General features: G+C 41.3%; 1 protein-coding gene across 1 annotated transcript in view; it reads left to right on the top strand.

The window, feature by feature from the left end:
* The window catches only part of galnt9 (polypeptide N-acetylgalactosaminyltransferase 9), an 80348-nt gene extending 61501 nt beyond the window's left edge, over positions 1-18847 (top strand). Inside the window, exons 7-11 of the mRNA XM_069178425.1 lie at positions 4660-4845; positions 6703-6840; positions 9193-9288; positions 17441-17608; positions 17832-18847. Coding sequence (XP_069034526.1) covers positions 4660-4845; positions 6703-6840; positions 9193-9288; positions 17441-17608; positions 17832-17978 — 735 coding nt within the window. The 3' untranslated portion in view covers positions 17979-18847. The remainder of the gene's footprint in view (positions 1-4659; positions 4846-6702; positions 6841-9192; positions 9289-17440; positions 17609-17831) is intronic.
* The last annotated feature ends 1198 nt before the right edge of the window (positions 18848-20045 follow it).

The raw sequence follows: 20045 nt of genomic DNA, 5'->3' as shown, positions 1-20045 counted from the left end.
TAATATTCAGAAAGTCGTTCAGATTCTTTCTGGCTCAACGAGGTAAATGGAGCTTAGCATATAAGAACATATGGCAGGTCCATTTAATCACTATTGTGTTTTTTTCTTTACTGCTGGAGGACTCTTGGAAGTCTTCTTTTACTGTCCTAGGAACACCTACAGTAACACAAATTGGCAGAAGATAAAGTATTTTGTTTAGTTTCATGTGATATTCAATAATTTCTAGTAGTGTAGTTAGCATGTGATTTACAACACACCATAGTCAATATAATTAAAATTAAATTATGCTTATTGGAATGAGATGAGATGACTGGCTGGCACTGTGACAATAATGTGCAGTGGAGACTACTGCTGCCATGCGAAAGAAAAAAAAAATTTGGCACTTTTTATAGCCTCGTTGTGTATTTGCAAAAAGATGTGGATATAAAAAGGAAAACACTTTGTCTCCTCCTCCTTACTCACCAAAAATAAAGGGTTTCTGTCCAGTGACACTACACAAAGCTTAATGTGAGGAAAATACACTCCAGTTTGTTTCACGAGTCTAGTTAGCAAATAGGTTTGTGAACTTCTGGAAATGGTTGAAGAAATATTGATCTGCAATTTGCTTTTAGAGCCAGACGAACTGCTAACTGCAATTATACATATACACATTTTCAACTATCCATGAGTGTGCCATAACTGTCCATAAGCAATTAACACACGTAGATATTTTTACACATACACACCGAATTGATTTTAAACAGGAAACCTGGATAAAGAAACCAAAGGCAGACAGCATTATACAGAGCTTACTATGTTTCCGAAGGTGATGGGTGGGATCTGCAGGGACTTACCATTAAATTGGTATTGCACTTACACCCACACAAAGGCAGCAGCCATGAAGGCTATTGCAGAAAAACAGCACTTGTCATGGGCAGCAGAAAAGCAGGTGAAGCCTGCTCCAAACTACTAATGGATTTTTTTTTTAGGCCAGGGTCATTGTGGATCATCAGCAGTGAAGATGAGGGGTCAGCCCAGTCAATGGAGGTGTTTAAGCTCGGCTCGAACCCGGCGAACTTCTTCACTGCTGATACAGCCGAAGCACCAAAGGGTGTCAGGGCGAGAGGAACGGAGGATGGATGCCTCGAATTTCTTTATTATCGTACAATTAAACAGGAGCTTTCATACACCCTTGAGCGTAACAGAAATATTTTAATGAAGTGGGTTTTGGTAAATGTTTGAGCGTGTCTCATTTCCATGAACGCTGCTCGTTTGGCCGTATGGCTCAAGGCTTACAAACACCTCGCCTGCCCAGAAGAGCACCAGTGAATACAACATACTCTGGTGATTGGATTTGGCTTTTTGATATCCATATGTGAACACCAAAGGTAATAAATTCAAGCTAAGTTTTAGTAATCTTGGCCTAGTTATTGGATAAGACTTCACTGTAACCGTAACGTTGGTAGCTACCACAAATATGAATATCTCTGAAATAGACATACTATGAAAATGAAGCCATATGTAATGATGTGAAGAACATAACTGGTGATTTTCAATTTGTTTCCTATTGACAACAAATCTCTTTACAACAGCAATGAACTAACCCTATAAACAAGTGTTTGTCTCTGTATCTAAAGCCTGGTGTATCTTGTTCCGCGGTGGCATAAAGCTCAGTAGTTATAAACTATTAAAAACACATCAGTGAGTCACATTGTTTCCCTGGGTGACATGTTCCTTCACTACAATAAACACAGGCACCGCACGGTAGTTTATTTTGAGTCAGTTCCACATACTGCCAGAAAATACTCACCAAGTGTGAATTTGAGAGCACCAAGTGGTATTAATGCACAGCTAAAAATAGTCCCCCAATGATGCACTATTTACTCCTGTTTGTGTAATATTTGATTAAAATAAAAACTACAGTACCCAGCTGTCATATTTAGTTCTTTTCTAATTAAAGTTTTCACAGGACTGGTTGACAAACAAAAATATAGCACAGATTACAGTGTATAGCTTCTTATTTTTTACTGAGCCGATCCTAATTAACTTTCCAGCAACGTTTTTCAGCTCCCTCTGGGGGATCTTGAGGCGTTCCCAGGTCAGATGAGATATGTGGACTTTCGAGTGTGTTTTCAGTCTAACCTGGGATCTTCTACCAGTTGGATGTGCCCAGCAAACCTCCAGTAGAAGGCGCTCAGCAATCTCCTGCTCCATGCGGGCTTCACTCATGAATAAGACCTCAAGATACTAAAACCCCTTGACATGGGGCAGGAAGTCCGTCCCAGCCCTAACAACTACTCATTGATTTCTAAAAACGTTAGTCTCTTCTTTTGGCCCCTTATTATTCAATGATTACCACACCATTACTTAAAATGTTTTGATTTCACGAAACAGTTTACGTTGGTCATAGTTTCTCAGTGACAAACTGGAGAGAGCAGGATTCTCAACATATATTTGAATCACCACTTGACCTACTCACTCTGCAGAGTAACAGCAGAAGAACGGCGGGATGGCCCAACGCCTGCACTTTCAGGTTTCTTGATGCCATCATTTGTTGCTCTCAGAGTTCAGTGGCACTGCTGTTGTCTCTCCATCGGAGGAAAGAGAGCCCCAGAGTTTGAATCCAAACATGCTTATTGTGATCACGAACCAGACGCTGTGTTTACTTCATGCCATTAAATAAACGTGGTCAGCTCAACGTAGGCTTCACCTCTCCTAATTGTGAAAATAGTTTTGCAGCAGTCCTCTCCTTAAACACCCTGCGGGGGGTGTCGTTTCGGGGTCAGAGAGAAATTAATGGAGGAGAACATCTGTTACGCATTGTGGCGACTGTCATTAAGAGGCTGCGGGTGGTGGAGGCGTTGGCAGTTTGTACGGCTAGAAGGACATTACCATATGCTGTGGCACTCTGACAGCATTGTGTGAGAATGTAACCGCTGGGCCACTTTCTCACATGGTGGCATAGATGTGCACATATGCAGACTGTATATCAAAGGAAAATGACATTTTGAAGAGAGTTTGTAATTCAGATTTTTTTTGCTGCACTCTGAGAAATGACTTTTCCTGGCATGTGACTGTCTGTCACTACTTCCTTACCTTGACTGTGTCAGTCGAGGGTCACAACATCCCTCCGTCCACAGTCAATCAATACTTTCTGCCATGATTGATGCTTTTAAAGATGACATTTATTTACTGGCTGGCATTATATATCACTCCTCATGCCGTACACGGAGCACTCATGCATTCAGGGTTTTCTGGTTGCCATAGGTAACTCTCCGAGGACCGTATTTATGAGCCAAAGACTTAGCGATCCATTTATCACACTTTTTTAAGTAAAATCCTATATTATAAGCAATACTTTGATTCAGAGAGCAGATGAATTGTTAAACCTAAAAGAATCATGAACAAGATGCAACTGCCGCCATTTATATTTATTCTCAGTCATAGGTAGATATGAAGATGTGTGTCTTTTCATCCTTAGTGTCCAGAACTTGGACATCAGAGCTAAAGTTATCAGTAAATCAGTAAAACGCCAAATGTAATCACTTACCCACAAATAAGTGAACTTTTATAGGAATTTATACCGTGAAGCAGATTGAATTTCTGCACATAAGATGTGTAAGATTAATGAGAACTGGTGGCAAGTAACTGAAGCAGCCGGGTATTTAGCAAGCATTTTTTTTTTACAGTTTGTCAAACTATAATTGTTCTGAACAAACAAAGCATGCAAATGGAACAGAAGAAAATGATAGTGTAGCAGGGCTTTAAAAAATTTGGACACTTTGGTTGACCGGCAGTAAATTTATCATCATTTTGGTAGTTAACTTTTGTCCATCCGTCCCACTGACAATAATTAGACTGTACTCACTGACTAAATTGCTATGATGTGGAAAGGTGAGGACATTGCTGAAAAAAATGAAATGGGGTAGGGAGCAAAGTTCTGGAGATCCCTCCAGAAGGGAAACTTGGCTGACACTGGTACAATCACTGAAGAGGCTTTTAAAGGCAGTTAAAAAAAATTTGATCTGGTTCAATAACATCAGTGTCCCTGACTCATTGTTATGAGACTGTTATTCATTCTCTAATCTACATTTTTCAGTAGGCAGAAGTAAGAATGTCCATTTTTGTTTTGTAGTTTTTAAATATTGCTTTTATCCTAAAGCTAAAAGTTGTTCATTTGGGTCTTACAGCTTTGCATGTTTTCGCGGATTGAATTTCTTTTTTAAAAGAGCCAGGTCTTAAAGGGTTAAATAAAGTCCAAGGATAACCAAAGCTAAATAGAAAAATAACTAACCAAACATAAACCACTGAAGACATCCATCACAGTTTACAAGCCCTGGTGTCAACATTGACCTTTTATTACTTGCTTTATTTGTGCCATTTTTTATGACTGACAAGCAATTCCTTTTGTTTCCAACACAATCACATTGGATTATTGGCCAAGAGTGTGAAAGTACGAACCAAACTGTAATAAAGTAGAATTATCCTTCAATCTCAGTGCGTCTAGTCTGATTCAAGTCCACATTTCTGCTAAGCAGTAGATTTAAATTTCCACCGAGACAGCGGGCATCCTCCAGCATTCCCATGATGTTTATCCATATTCAATAAGCACAGTGAAGAAATTACAGTTCAAAGCCATGTTTGATTGAAACTGTAACTCTCTTTCTTTCTGCTGTGTAGGTGTGGCAGTGTGGAGGGAGCATGGAAGTCCTGCCATGTGCCAGAGTGGCCCACATTGAGCGTACCAAGAAACCCTACAACAATGACATAGATTACTACGCTAAGCGCAACGCCCTGCGGGCCGCAGAGGTGTGGATGGATGAATACAAATCTCACGTCTACATGGCCTGGAACATTCCCATGAACGTACGTTGTTTTCTTTCTCAGTCTTAGATCAACCCCTCCTTCAGGCCCTGAGCTACCGTTGCCCCGCCTCTCCTCCCATCCCACTTGCTCATTCAGACATGAAGCCCGGTTCTCCAGAGACACCAGTCAATAGAAATTCTAAATTCAGATTTCATCCCACTTGACCTTCACACTGGCAGCAGAGCAAAGACAGGGCGAGAGAGCAGTGGAGTCTCTCTCCAAACAGATGAGAGAGGTCCACCAAGTGAAGGAAACGAGCCACATATCTAATCAGTCTATTCTCATACACGTCAGTTTAGCTTAATTGCTTTCGGGGGTCTTTTGAGATGGGCTGCAAAATAATAAACAGCTACTTTCATTAATGAAGAGTTTAATATTGAATCCTAATTGCCTCTTCAGCCGTGCAGAATGAGATGATTGCCGGTGAAGGATGTCAGTGAAGGTACTAAAACAATGCACTGATGTTCATAACAAAATAATAAGCGTCTGATACGCTGCTGATCCCGAGACGCCATCTGGAAATTTGGCCCAAAAATCATTACATGACATCTCACTAAGAGCAAGTAGGAAGTTCCAGCCGGAGAACGGTGGTAGCTGTTGTGTGTGCCCAGTGTGGAGGAGCAGTGGGGGTGGTGTGCAGGAGGTGCTGGGGCATCAACTTTGACAAAGTTGCCAATCAGGCCACATCCCTTCTTGAGTGTAATTACAAACACTGTGGCATGGCATGTTATTACCCCAGCTGTCCTGTGGCGCAGAGTTATTTTGTGTACAGTACAAAGACCTAACGCTATGATTATTCCTTTTACCCCCCGTCCCAATCTCCCACCCCCCAACCCTACCCATACACACAATCACAGATTATTGTTATTGTCTAAGATACCTGCTGAGAGCACGACTTTACTTTGGTCAGCCACGGCTTTATGATTCACCATGGTGACAGGCGCCAAAGTCCAAATACCAAACATCATCTCACTGAAATTGAATGCATTTGTTAAGGGGGGATAATGAAAAGTATGTACCTGGAAACATATTCTGGTATTAAGACAGCTCTGTGTGTGTGTGTGTGTGTGTGTGTGTGTGTGTGTGTGTGTGTGTGTGTGTGTGTGTGCTTGTTTAACTATCTTTTAGAGGACTAGTTTTCGTTTTAGCCCATCAGATTGAGGACATTTCGACAAGAGAGAATACATTATGTCAATTAATGTCCTCACAAAGATAGCTGTGCAAACCTGTGTGTGTGTGTGTGTGTGTTTGTGTGTGTGTGTGTGTGTGTGTGTGTGTGTGTGTGTATGTGGGCCTTTGCATTAATTTCTCTGGGAAGACTACTGTGTTGTCCTTTCATATATAGGCAGTGCATATTTACTATGACTGTACAGAATGTGCGTTTGTTTGCATATTCATGCACATTTAAGCAGTGCGCTTTATATGTACACACTGATATGGGCTTTGTGTGTGTGTGTGTGTGTGTGTGTGTGTGTGTGTGTGTGTGTGTGTGTGTGTGTGTGTGTGTGTGTGTGTGCTTGCATCAGAATCACGCCTCATTGCCGGGCTGTGCAGCTATTAGGCATTCCCCCAATCAATCTAGGAAGCCACCTCCATAACGCAGACACGGCCGTGAGGGCTCATAATTAAGCAGCTGATTAGAATCTGCTCAGCACAGATCATGTTAAATGAAAGAACAATGAAGGTCCCACATGACAGGTACATCTATCCATCTCCTCACTAAATCCTCAGTGCGTCCTCTCAGCACCTCAACACTCCGGCATCTTCCATTTCTCCAGCATCTAGCTCTCTTGTCAGTAAAGTGCCCGCCGGCTAAGAGGTTTTTTTCTGTCTTTGTTTTGCACCATTTGTTGACAGAATCCTGGGGTTGATTTCGGGGATGTCTCGGAGCGATTGGCCTTAAGGAAAAGGCTGCAGTGTCGGAGTTTCCGCTGGTACCTTGAACACGTCTACCCAGAGATGCGGATCTACAACAACACCATCACATACGGCGAGGTGAGGAAAATACTCGCTGAAAGGATTACTGGAAATAAACTGCATGTTCATTTAGCGCTATCACAATCTGTAATTCTATTACAGTTGATGTAACAGGAACAGAGCTGCGGTTTAAAGAGGATGCGAACGCTGCAGCAGCTAATTTGATTTCACAAATGATAAATACAGAAAATTGGTTGGTGAGAACTTATTAATTTGTGAGCTGTCCGTTATCAGTATGTCTTTTGTGACAGTCTTTTTGAGTAATATTTCCCTGAAAGATTCATGTCAGCAGCTCGTTGATATCTGCTTTAGTTTGGACAAAACTCTTTGCAAGAAAGCTGTAAACAAACAGAAGCTAGCATATGCAGATAAACAACCAGGGTTCATCATATTGCCAGGTTCATACCCTCTATATTAAACTCCATGACATGAATACAATTTAACTGAAGCCAGTCTACGGTAAACGTACTGTATCTTGTTGCTATAGCAATGCAGCATCAACACACAGGATTAGGTGCAATTTCCTTATAATGAGTTCTAATTAAACACTTATTAGTTTTCCATTTCAACTTGATTGTTTTGGGCTTGGCTACACACTCAGCACAGTGGAGGACGAAAACAGGATTATGACAGGTTGAAGAATTGAACGCACTCCTGAGTCAGACACTGTTGGGATGTTTTCTGAAACGCACCATTTTACCTCGTATCAATTTTAACAATGGAAAACAGAGGAAAATCAATATGCTCTGCATGTCAGAGTACATCAGAATTAACCTCTAGATTAATCAGAGCTGGGTGAATTTACTCCCCCGTTGTGCTTCCTCTGCCGCCTGTTTTGGCTACGTCACCCGGCTAATGGATTCCTCAGAGGACGCTTTTAAGTGGCACTTTTTCAGATCTGTTGACAAGCTGGGAAACAGTTACCTTGTGCTGCCACACAGCCGCCGCAGCAGAAGTGAGTCTCATCTGTCATCGAGCATCAGCACCGCGCTCGGCCATGCTGACCAAACCTGCCGAGTGGAACCTTCCCTGACAACAGCACATGATAGATATGTCACAACCTGGAAATGAAGCCATATGCATTCAAATCAAACAGAACTGAAGCTCATGCTCAATGCACACCATCATCTGGAGGCCCAGGGGAGACGGAGAGAGAGAGAGAGAGAGAGAGAGAGAGAGAGCTGGGACTCGACGCTGTATGATGATGTCGTATCACGGCCCTGCCATCACTTTGAGATTATATTAAGCACTGAAGACTGCTGTGTGAAGAGATCATAACGGCCCTGGTAGACAGGAGTCAGTATCACATGCACACAGGAATGAAACAATGGGTCAGATTTTAGGGACGAGAGAAATCCCGAACTATTGGCAATTGATTTACTTTCAGAAAACTCCTCCAACAACCTGATAATATGCAGAAGGGATTGACTCACACAAAACTTTAAAAATACTGTGCTGATATTATTTTTGGGGGGATTGGAGCAAAAGTATAGCCAAGAATCCTCCCTGCAAAAATTCAGTTTCTTTCTGAAGTTTTGTCTGATAGAAGAGATCATCTATAAACTTCTTTTCCCAAAAGCAAAACTAAAGAATGCTTTTCTTTAGGTTGGCTTCCCTCCTTTTCAACTAACTCTGTATGTGAAGAGCAAAATAAGCTGTGCAACACCAACTACTCGACAGTGATATTAACAATCCTTCTTAGAAAGAAACAATTATTTATCTCCTCATGGTCATATACTATTATCCCATCTGCCATGCTGGAAGTGCTTCTGTCTTCTTTTCTTCACTTCAGCATCTTCACCGAATGAAAAACAAAAATTCTAACCGATGGATTTTTTTCACTTGTGCGGCGGCAAAAACAAGCTGTAAACTCAGAAAAACAATTCTTCTTTACACATCCAGCAGATTTTTCTGTTTTTCTGTCCACTTGACAGATGCCAATTGTTCAATATTCACTTTCATTTTAGTTCAGTCTCTTTCATCTCCCAGTGAAGAATATCTGACACTTTAGCTGCTATTTACCCCGCTGTGTTGAGTAGCCAGCTGCTACCTTGGTCTGTCTGCAGTTCGGTGCTAAGACAGGTAGAAACATAGGGAGTTTATTAGAGATGCAGAAAAAAAAAACTGCCTGCTGTGCCTGGAAATAAAACTTATGGGAGAGGTGAGAGTGAACCAGTGAAGTTGTGGGTCAGAAAACCGAAACAATGAGCTGAAAGACTCTGGAAGAGAAGAACTGCGATGAGGAAACTGCTTGATGATTTTTCATGGACTTGTCACTCTGAGCTTCTCCTTTCACATGAACTCAGTCATTACATTTATTATTAATATACATGTGAAGTGTTAACAGCAGCTCCTGTGTTTTTCTTTCAGGTGAGAAACAGTAAGGCGAGTGGCTACTGCCTGGACCAGGGCTCCGAGGACGACGACAAAGCCATCCTCTACCCCTGCCACGGCATGTCCTCCCAGGTCAGACCACACTCATCAGCTGTTTATTTCTCCATGTTGACTGCTGAGTTCATTAAGCAGCCATGTTCATCTGTCAATAATGCCATTAGTTCATCTGTCAGTCAGTCAAGCGTTTTGTATTGATTCTTTCCAAACAACATTGCAGGTGTTAGAATTTGCATTTGATTTCCTTGTATTGCCCTTGAGGAAAATGTAAATATTCACTCGAACATTTTTTTTTTGAGGATTCTCCTCAAGACGATGTGGTGCAGTTATTCTCCTCTTTAAGCCCCATTAAGTTCAATTCTGGGAGAGCAACAGTCAAGTATTTAGGGCGCATTATCACGCAAGCAAAGGCTGTCAGCACTGAGTCCATGGTTCAATTCCTGTCCGGTCAGACTCTTACTGCAGTTCATCTGCTGCTCTATTTCCCTGTGTTTCCTGTCTGTGTATGATGCTCCCGCATAATGCAAAAAAAAGTCATCTTTAAAAAAAATTAAATCTAATTTTATGTAATAAGTGGTGGAAGTAAACACGCTAAAATATGTTTGCTTAATTTCTCATTGAACAGAACTTCCACACTGCTTTCTCCTGGAGCTTGTGAGTGATGCAGGATCCTTTTTTTTTTTAGCAAGAATTCATGGTCAAATAGTAATAAATTAAGATGTCCATCAGGATACTAATGGATGAAGGACTAGTAAGATGTGGATTTGTGTTAAAGGCTCACTCACACCCACACGGTGTTCTCACTTTTTTTTTTATGAGTTACCATGTGTCAAAGGTTGGGTGAGTATTCTATGGAAGTTCAGTATTTATGCAAAAATATGTGTTGCTATCACCATTATTAGCTAATCTGTCCTCAACTACCATGCTAAAACAATTTGCATGCTGAAAGTATAATCAACAGGCTGCATAAAACAAAAAGAAACTCTGAAGCAAACGCAAACCAAAAGGTTCGTCTTAACACACAATACATCCTGTAAACATGTTTGGGTGCAGGACCTTCAATGTTCAAACACAGGAAAGAAATACATATAAAGAGGTGCATGCATAAATAATAAAAGACATAAAATCTGCATTGTATATGGCTGCAGATCTCAATTTAATTGATATTAAAAGAACTTGAACATACTGTGTCAAACGGAAGGTGTATTTATTGGCAGCTTTTGGATTTGAAAAAAAATCATGCTGCTTTTGCGATGTCTACTACTAAAGTAGATTTTTGCAGATTTCTGCCATCAATATTTGTATCCTCAATCAAATTATTATTTTTGTGACCACCCTTTGTCCCTATACCAGAACTAATTTTCCCTGTCTCGACTGCCACAGTTTTTCCAGGAACTTGGCCGGGAAGTTGTTCCAAACATTTTGGAGAGCTTGCCACAGCTCTTCTGTGGATTGAGACCGTCTCAGTTACTTTGGTCTCTTCATCCCAGACGGAGTCCATGATGTTGAGATCAGGGCTCTGTGGGGGCGCCGCCATCTGTTGCAGGACTCCTTGTTCTTCTTGTTGCAGAAAATATGACTCCGCTGTTTGGGGTCGTTGTCCTGATGGAGGATTTTGGAATCAAAACAGATGCCTCCCAGAAGTAATATATGATAGATATGAATCTAAATACCTAAAGTGCCTTTTACACAGTATTATATACAGTGGGTACGGAAAGTATTCAGACCCCTTTACATTTTTCACTCTTTGTTTCATTGCAGCCATTTGCTAAAATCAAAAAAGTTCATTTTATTTCTCATTAATGTACACTCAGCACCCCATCTTGACAGAAAAAAACTGAAATGTAGAAATTTGTGCAAATTTATTAAAAAAGAAAAACTGAAATATCACATGGTCATAAGTATTCAGACCCTTTGCTCTGTATTGAGTAGAAGCACCCTTTTGAGCTAGTACAGCCATGAGTCTTCTTGGGAATGATGCAACAAGCTTTTCACACCTGGATTTGGGGATCCTCTGCCATTCTTCCTTGCAGATCCTCTCCAGTTCCGTCAGGTTGGATGGTGAACGTTGGTGGACAGCCATTTTCAGGTCTCTCCAGAGATGTGCAATTGGGTTTAGGTCAGGGCTCTGGCTGGGCCAGTCAAGAATGGTCACAGAGTTGTTCCGAAGCCACTCCTTTGTTATTTTAGCTGTGTGCTTAGGGTCATTGTCTTGTTGGAAGGTGAATCTTCGGCCCAGTCTGAGGTCCAGAGCACTCTGGAAGAGGTTTTCTTCCAGGATATCTCTGTACTTGGCCGCATTCATCTTTCCTTCAATTGCAACCAGTCGTCCTGTCCCTGCAGCTGAAAAACACCCCCATAGCATGATGCTGCCACCACCATGTTTCACTGTTGGGATTGTATTGGGCAGGTGATGAGCAGTGCCTGGTTTTCTCCACACATACCGCTTAGAATTAACGCCAAAAAGTTCAATCTTGGTCTCATCAGACCAGAGAATCTTATTTCTCATAGCCTGGGAGTCCTTCATGTGTTTTTTGGCAAACTCTATGCGGGCTTTCATATGTCTTGCACTGAGGAGAGGCTTCCGTCGGGCCACTCTGCCATAAAGCCCCGACTGGTGGAGGGCTGCAGTGATAGTTGACTTTGTGGAACTTTCTCCCATCTCCCTACTGCATCTCTGGAGCTCAGCCACAGTGATCTTTAGGTTCTTCTTTACCTCTCTCACCAAGGCTCTTCTCCCACGATTGCTCAGTTTGGCTGGACGGCCAGGTCTAGGAAGAGTTCTGGTCGTCCCAAACTTTTTCCATTTAAGGATTATGGAGGCCACTGTGCTCTTAGAAACCTTGAGTGCTGCAGAAATTATTTTGTAACCTTGGCCAGATCTGTGCCTTGCCACAATGCTGTCTCTGAGCTCTTTGGACAGTTCCTTCGACCTCATGATTCTCATTTGCTCCAACATGCACTGTGAGCTGTAAGGTCTTATATAGACAGGTGTGTGCCTTTCCTAATCAAGTCCAATCAGTTTAATTAAACACAGCTGGACTCCAATGAAGGAGTAGAACCATCTCAAGGAGGATCAGAAGAAATGGACAGCATGTGAGTTAAATATGAGTGTCACAGCAAAGGGTCTGAATACTTATGACCATGTGATATTTCAGTTTCTTTTTTTTAATAAATTTGCACAAATTTCTACATTTCAGTTTTTTTCTGTCAAGATGGGGTGCTGAGTGTACATTAATGAGAAATAAAATTAACTTTTTTGATTTTAGCAAATGGCTGCAATGAAACAAAGAGTGAAAAATGTAAAGGGGTCTGAATACTTTCCGTACCCACTGTGTATATACTATTCCATGTGCAACCATCACATTAAATGAAAGGGACCTGACGAGGCTGCCTCTTGCCTCCTGTCTTATTTAATTAGCACTTGAACTTCCTGCAGAGTCCATAAAGGCAAGGATATGAGATGGAAATCCACACAGATGATTTGAAAGCCCTTATTTAAAAATGCAAAAACATCAGTCAACATGCTCCATTGCGACATGGACAAACAGCATAACTGCTTTTAAAATTAATTGCACAACATAAAGATTTATAGAATGTTTTTACATATACAGTGTTACGCTCAGAGGACCAAATGAAGAGGTTTAAATGTGGGAACAGCAGGGTGGAAATCTCCTCTCTTTACCGAAGGCACATCTTCATTTTGCTCAAATGTTTGTGGTGCCACTTTTAAAGTTTGACAGCTGTTAATGTGTGCTACATATACTGTAGATGAAAGCACCTAAACAAATTATTTTTCTTCTCATTCTGTTGAACTGACATCTGCAAAGCCTTACAAATATAGCATATTTAAAAATTCTAAAACAGAAGCTAAAAACTCAAACAATTAGCAGATTTATTTGAAGACCAAAAAAGTGATATCTACAAACGAATTAAAATAATTCAGGCTTTCATAGCAGCTAACGAGAAGAGGACGGGCAAAGAACATATATATGGATTCTTTTTTAAAGAGACTGTAAAGTCTAAAGCGCAGTGCATCACAGTCATTTTAAATGTGGTTAGGATGTGGATGAGACACAGAATAACTGGAGTACTCCCTGGTGAGAGTACATGTGATTATGTGAAAATGCAGTGGGATGCTACAGAAGAAAAACAAAATGTGTGTGCTGAGTGTAACCTTCACTTGAATAGATCCCAGAACAAATGGCTCTGTGGGTGGAAACCTGTTGTCCTGTTTTTGTGCTTATTTTTTCTTCGCAGTGAGACAAATAATGCAAATGCTATTCATGCATCTTTTTTTTTTTCCATTTCCCACATGCTCAAACTTTACTCGTGCTTGTGAGTGACATGTTTATCATCTGTCATTCGAAGGAGTATTATCAGGTGGCCAGCAGCTGATGCCCCGCCCCCTCTAGAGAGATCTTTGGGGTCCCGTAATGTCAGGCACCACCGACTCTTTTAATCCTTGTCCCCGGGGGAAATAAACAAATGGAGATGAATTTGTTGTCTCTATCATTAGATTACAGTGATGACCGGCATTACGGTGAGCGGGCCGAATTCAATTTTGTAGGACACTGTGATTTTGCATTCCTTTTACAAAAAAAAATAATAATAACCGGCCAGAATATATTTTTATTGCACTTCTGAGAAATGAGTCTCCCTCCGCCAGCTCTCCCCGTGGAAATCTAAATCATGGATAATGCTTCACCTTTGTCCAATGGTACAATGAAGTGAAAGCATTGTGGAGGAGCTACAAAGCCTGCGCCATTGCTTTACTCACATATACTCACCTAGCAGTAGCTTGTTAAAGTAAATGATGCATTTTTACTCAACCTTGGATTTTCTGTTCATGAAATTCGAGTGCAGCTCCTGTCTTTGTCTGTTCCGCCATATTGGTTATTCATCTTTATGGTAACTGCTAATATACACAAGACAACAACAACTCAAGAAGTAATAAGAGGCTTCATATATTTGTCTGGATGATGTATTTTGGTTTTATGGCAGGCAGGATTAATGAGCTCTGGTAGTCTGACATCTCCCATAAAAACAGGTCGAATATCGAGCCATTACCTGTCTGATGTGTTTGTTGAGGTGTGTGTGTGTGTGTGTGTGTGTGTGTGTGTGTGTGTGTGTGTGTGTGTGTGTGTGTCTGCGTGTGGTTATTTTGTTGCAGCCCAAAATGTTGTTTGCACGTGCTTTAATCAGAGTAAACTCAGTGGACAGCTGCGTGTAATGGCGATGCGTTTCAGAGCGGCTCCTCTCTGATAGGAAGCTACAGATTTATCAACATAATCTGTCCTGCTGTCTTCTGATGGCTGCAGGGATTTAATGAACTGAAGGAGAAGCTTTTCACTCAGTACAAAGCAGCTGTGCACAACAGATAGAAGGACAATGGCTAGCATTGATTCATAGATCAATGTGGAATGATTTACCAATGCTTCTGCATTAATCAAAGGGTTTTAATGTTAACAAATTCACATTTGTTCTTGAGACTCATCGGCCTTTTCCGAACATGACTAAGACTCTAGCTTCCACCACATTAACATAAATATGGACCTCAGATTCCAAAGAAAGGGTTAGAGTCGAGCCCTTCTTAAGACGTTTGCCATAATCTGTGATAAAAACCTCCTGGTGGAGCAAGGTACAGGAAAGGTAGAAATGTGCAGATTATAACCCAACACAATGTACAAACACTAGCATTTGCTTCGTCGTCCTGGCAGTAAGAGTTAATTAGGAAATGCGTGGTTAGCTTGACCTCCAAGAAGTGGCTGCAAAATGTTTTACAATCGCAGGAAGGCAATGGAGCGTCTAATGTGGCTGCAGGAATCTCAGGTTAATTGGCTTGGCAGAATCATTTCCTTATGTTAATTATTTGTTATGGTCTCATTTTAAATGTTTAAGCGTATACAAGGCTGCCAGACTGAGCTGTAAACCGGTATTAGCGCGGATTATGTGAGGTTTTCCTTGTGCCCAGTCGTAGTTTACACCTTGGTTAAATCTGTTTAGGGTCATACAACCCCAGAATACCCCAAGACAGATATACTAAATTCCATAAAGAATTTGTAATAAAACTGCCTGTATTAATGACCTTTAGGCTGCAACCTCGTGAAAAATAGGACTGAGTTTGAAATATTTGTATGTATATGTATTTGTATGTATATGTATGTATATGTCTGTCATTCCTCCGTCCAAAGATATATTTTCATCAGCATCCCTGCGAGCAACCCAACCAGCTCCAGTGAACCTTGAGTGGCACATAAAGTGGTGCTTCATTGTTTCCCTGTTTGTTCTTAGCGGCCCTCTAGGGCAGAACATCGGGTTAAAACGCACCTGCTCTTATCACGAGAAGAAACACACACACAGACCTCATACTGCTGCTCTGGTTTCTCCAACCATGCTCCAAAAAAAAAAAAAAAAAAAAAAAAAAAATCTGTTCAGAAAAGTTACATGAGTTAGAGGGATTTTTATGTTAAAATTCATTGATACGAGTACATGAAAGCAGAGTGTCAGTGTATGACCACAGTAATACATTTTCATATCATTACATTTTAATCTTCATGGGAAGAAGAGATGGAAGTCACAAGGGTCGCCTTTAGCTTTTCAGGTAAAAAATGTTGCTCATATCAAATCAAATTTTCTAAGTCAAACCGTCGGATTAAATGTTTCTAAAGATTTTCAGAAGAGTAAAATTCAAGGGAAAGATGTGGCATATTTTTTCCATCAACAAAGACAAACCATTCAGCAGTCAGCTGTTCAGAAGTCTGCATTCGTATTGCTACACTGATTCTTCCATGACTATGAATAACTGAAAGTAGATTGTAGGTGTGTGTGTGTGTGTGTGTGTGTGTGTGTGTGTGTGTGTGTGTGTGTGTGTGTGTGTGTGTGTGTGTGTGATTCAGGGCAGTCACAGCCAGGCTGCTGCCACACCGAAGACCTCCCTATCTTCTGCATCTCATTTTTCAGAGAGGATTACTTGCATAAATAATAAATGCTATCTCTACTGTATCTTTACGTAATAGATACGTATCGCCACAGAGCCTTTCAAGTGCAGGATTAAACAGTGAGGGATCAGGTTTTGGTTTGGGGAAATATTGTAGCATAATGAGCTCCACTGTACACTGAACTATTCTACAAAACAACACGTGGCATATATAATAAGGACACACGGTGTTGTAATTTTGAATGTGGAAAAGTTTTAAATAATTGGTCAAATTAAAAATGACAGAAGGTTTATTCAAAATTAGACCAAAGAACTAAATCTGACTTTTTAAAATCTGCTTTACCCTTTCAAATAATTCTGAAATACAAATGCAAATTTCTGTGAAGACAGCTTTATAAATTTGCATATAAAACATAAAAGCTTAAATCTTGACTGTATTTGAGTGCAACTCAAGTGCACTTACCAAAATCTCTACTTGCATCTTATCTTTTGACATGAACAAAATGGATACCATGCTACATTTTAGCTTCCTTTAAATCTTACATTTAAATGTTTCAATGTTGGGATACATTTTTGAATTGGAGATGCATTGAGTTCCTATGTGCAATAAATTAAGGAAAGCAGAAAGAAAAATGTTTTGTTGGCTGATACTGTATTTCATATTTCGAGCACAGTAGGCGATCTGGATTTATTTTTTTTTATTTTTTTTTTTAGGTATTATGTTGGTTCTATGTCAGTAATTATTAATATTAATGGACTTGTTCAGGTTGTGCAGTGAAGATAGACATTAGTGTAGAAAATAGAGCAGAGGAACATCACACGATGATGCAGGTCTGGCTGCCAGGAGGCAAATTGGGCACTCAGTTGCTTAAGTCATTTTAACATGTGTGTGTGTGTGTGTGTGTACATGTTCACTGATCAATCAGCCATTGGCTCCCCCCGATGTCTGGTTTTTTTGGAGGGGTGAAATGCAGAAGGGTAAAAAAAAAAAAGTAGCCGTAGCCTCTCTATCCGGTACAGCGTCTGCTCATCGGCCTGATAACTTGAAAAGCTTTTTTCTTAACCTCTCGGCTTCTGTTCTTTCCACAGTCTTTTTTGCTCAAAAAGACAAACTGCAGAAACAGCATCAATGCAACCCACATTCAATCACATTTTCTCACTGGATCACATTTCAGGCTTGTGCTTTCCCGCGGATGCCCTCTAAAAAGTCGAGTGTTTGTTTTTTTAAGCTATGATTGCTACTCCAGCAGTTGAGTGTGTAAAACGTTGGGTAACTATGTGTTGCAGCTCGCCCGCTACTCCACTGAGGGGCTGCTCCAGCTTGGACCCCTGGGGTCGACCACCTTCCTGCCTGACACAAAATGTCTCATTGATGATGGCAGAGGACGCACTCCCACTCTGAAAAAATGTGACACTGTCTCAAGGACTTCCCAGAGGCTTTGGGACTTTACACAGGTAAGAAGCAAACACATGATGTGATCTTTTGATGCTGATCTTCTCCACTGTTGCACTTCAAACACAACAAATGTCAGGACAGATAAAAGAGTAATGCATTTGTCACGGAGTTTGAGCAGTGACTGGCTTTAAAATGTGAGAGTTATTCTGTGAATGAGCTCTTACTGAGGCAACCATCTGTTTTTGCTATAAATTCAGCCTTGTGTTCATGTTTTTGTTCCAGAATGGTCCAATCATCAGCAGGGACACTGGCCGATGCTTGGAAGTTGAAATGTCCAAAGACGCCAACTTTGGCCTTCGCCTGGTGGTGCAAAGATGCTCTGGTCAGAAGTGGATGATACGAAACTGGATAAAGCATCCCAGGCACTGAAGCCAGAGAACAACCTCTGAGACAGTTTGGCCAGTGTTTCAAGGCGCGATTGGATGTCAAACTGTGGACAGTTCAAATAGGACCAGGGACCGCCAGTGCTAGTGTGTGGTATTTCACACTGCAGACTGCAGAGCACACTGAGCTTCCCTCAGGCCACAGAGCTTTCCAACACCGAGTCTTAAAGAAGAATATGATCAATTCATGTATTACACTGAGCTGCGCGTTTACACCAGACCTTACGGCGAGCTGCACTGTTAGAAATGGCCCACATTTCTGACATTCAGCTACATGTATAGAACAACTCACCTGAGAGCATCCCCTGAAGGTGGTTCCACATCTGAGTAATTATTCTGTTTCTACTGTAAAACTATCAGACCTGTGGAGGTGAGAAAGAGCGTGGATGCGCGTGACTTTTTTTTTTTTTTTTTTCTGAGTCCATCTGAGTAAATTTACAGGTATAATTGCTGTCAATTGCCCCATTAAGGTGAGTGTTTTGGGCCGTGATTTGGAAACTTGCTTTGGAAATAATGTGCTGGGCAAGACGTGTCATAGGCTTCGAGCCCATCGTCAGACCGGGAGGCATTTCACCCGCACCCACACAAACCACTACAGTTCTTTGTTTCTTTGGACTGTGTTGCTCGCTGTGGACACGAGCAATCATGTGCCTTTTTTCCTAATTTTTCTGCTTCATCTGACCAGGGAATGTCAGTCCCAAAAGCATGTACAAACTTCTTTGAAAGTTATTAATATATAAAACAATGTATAAAACAGTCTAATGATAGTAATATATTGTAAAAAAAAAAAAAAAGTGGAAAATTGATATTTGTCCTCTGATAACAATTAGGATAATAAAATCATTTTTATGATGAGCCACCTCTCCGTCTGTCTCTGTCCAAGTCTTTGTTCTTTTTTTTTATCAGTTCAGTGAATTTCATGTCAACATTTTCTCCCTCGCTGTACTTGCCTGTTACATAAAAACATTTTTTTTTTTTTGTACTCTCGTAAGGCCAGTTGCTAACAACAACAGTACAATTGCGTGTCTTTTGTTGTGCGTGCTCTTACAACCACCTTAAGCCTCCGCCGGGTTTCTGGCCCTGTGCAGCGTAATTGTTCCAACCCACCCATCAGACAGCAGGTCTCCAGAGAGCACAGAAAGCTTTCCACTGATCGTGCTCAGAGAGAAACTTCTGTACTTGCTCAGTTTTCTCTTACGTGCAGCCAAAAATGTGACAGACTTGGGTGTTTGTGGCTTTTGCAACTTGCTCTGTATTTCTTTACATGGCAATAAGGCTACAATACATCGACCATACAGGCGTTGGCAGGTTCGGCACTGGTCTCGTCAGCCTCCAGTGACCGTGTACAGAAGGATGAGTCAGCACAATATCATGTATGTTGCCCTCAAATACATATGTAAGTCCTGTTTTGTGAGCTGGAAACGTGGAAAAGTGTTTTCAGAGTGTTTTCAACCAGTTCGTGGAGCTAATGTTTGTTTGATTACACGCCTGAAATCTCCCTCAGCGGTTGTCATTTGCTGATAAAAATGGACAGTCTGTTGTGGTCCAGCTGAAACATCCCTCATTCCCTGTGTTTTTCCTGCCACTCTCACACCTCCCTCATGCGGTTTCTTTGTCCCCAGTCTGTCTTCTGTGTCGGTCTCTGTGTGTGTTTGTCTGGCTGGGCGTGGCAATGCGTCCCATGCTGCTGCCAATCCACCTGAACACCTGCAGCTCACCACCTCATCAACCCCACAGCCAGTATTTAAACTCCGGCTCTTCCTGCGGCCAAATTCCTAGTTTTTGTCGGTGTTTGCCTGAATACCTGCCAATACAGTGTTCGTCTCAAGTTAATCATTCTGGTCTCACCTGTCGCCTGCTTTGTCCAGCTCAGCCCTCTTTCCTTCACTTCGGCTTCCATTGCCTCCTGTTCCACCACACCAGCTTCAATCTTGACTTCCCCTGCTTCAATATGCCACCACTGATTCGCCTCCCTCAGCCATCTCCCTTCAATAATACTGCCTTAAAACTCCTAATTGTCTCCTTATCTCTGTTTTGTTTTTTGGGTTCCAAA

Source organism: Embiotoca jacksoni, unplaced genomic scaffold (assembly GCF_022577435.1).
Source record: "Embiotoca jacksoni isolate LCO1_2020_lvr unplaced genomic scaffold, fEmbJac1.0.p SCAF_8, whole genome shotgun sequence".
Lineage (NCBI taxonomy): Eukaryota > Metazoa > Chordata > Actinopteri > Embiotocidae > Embiotoca > Embiotoca jacksoni.
This window is presented reverse-complemented; position numbering and strand designations above follow the sequence as displayed.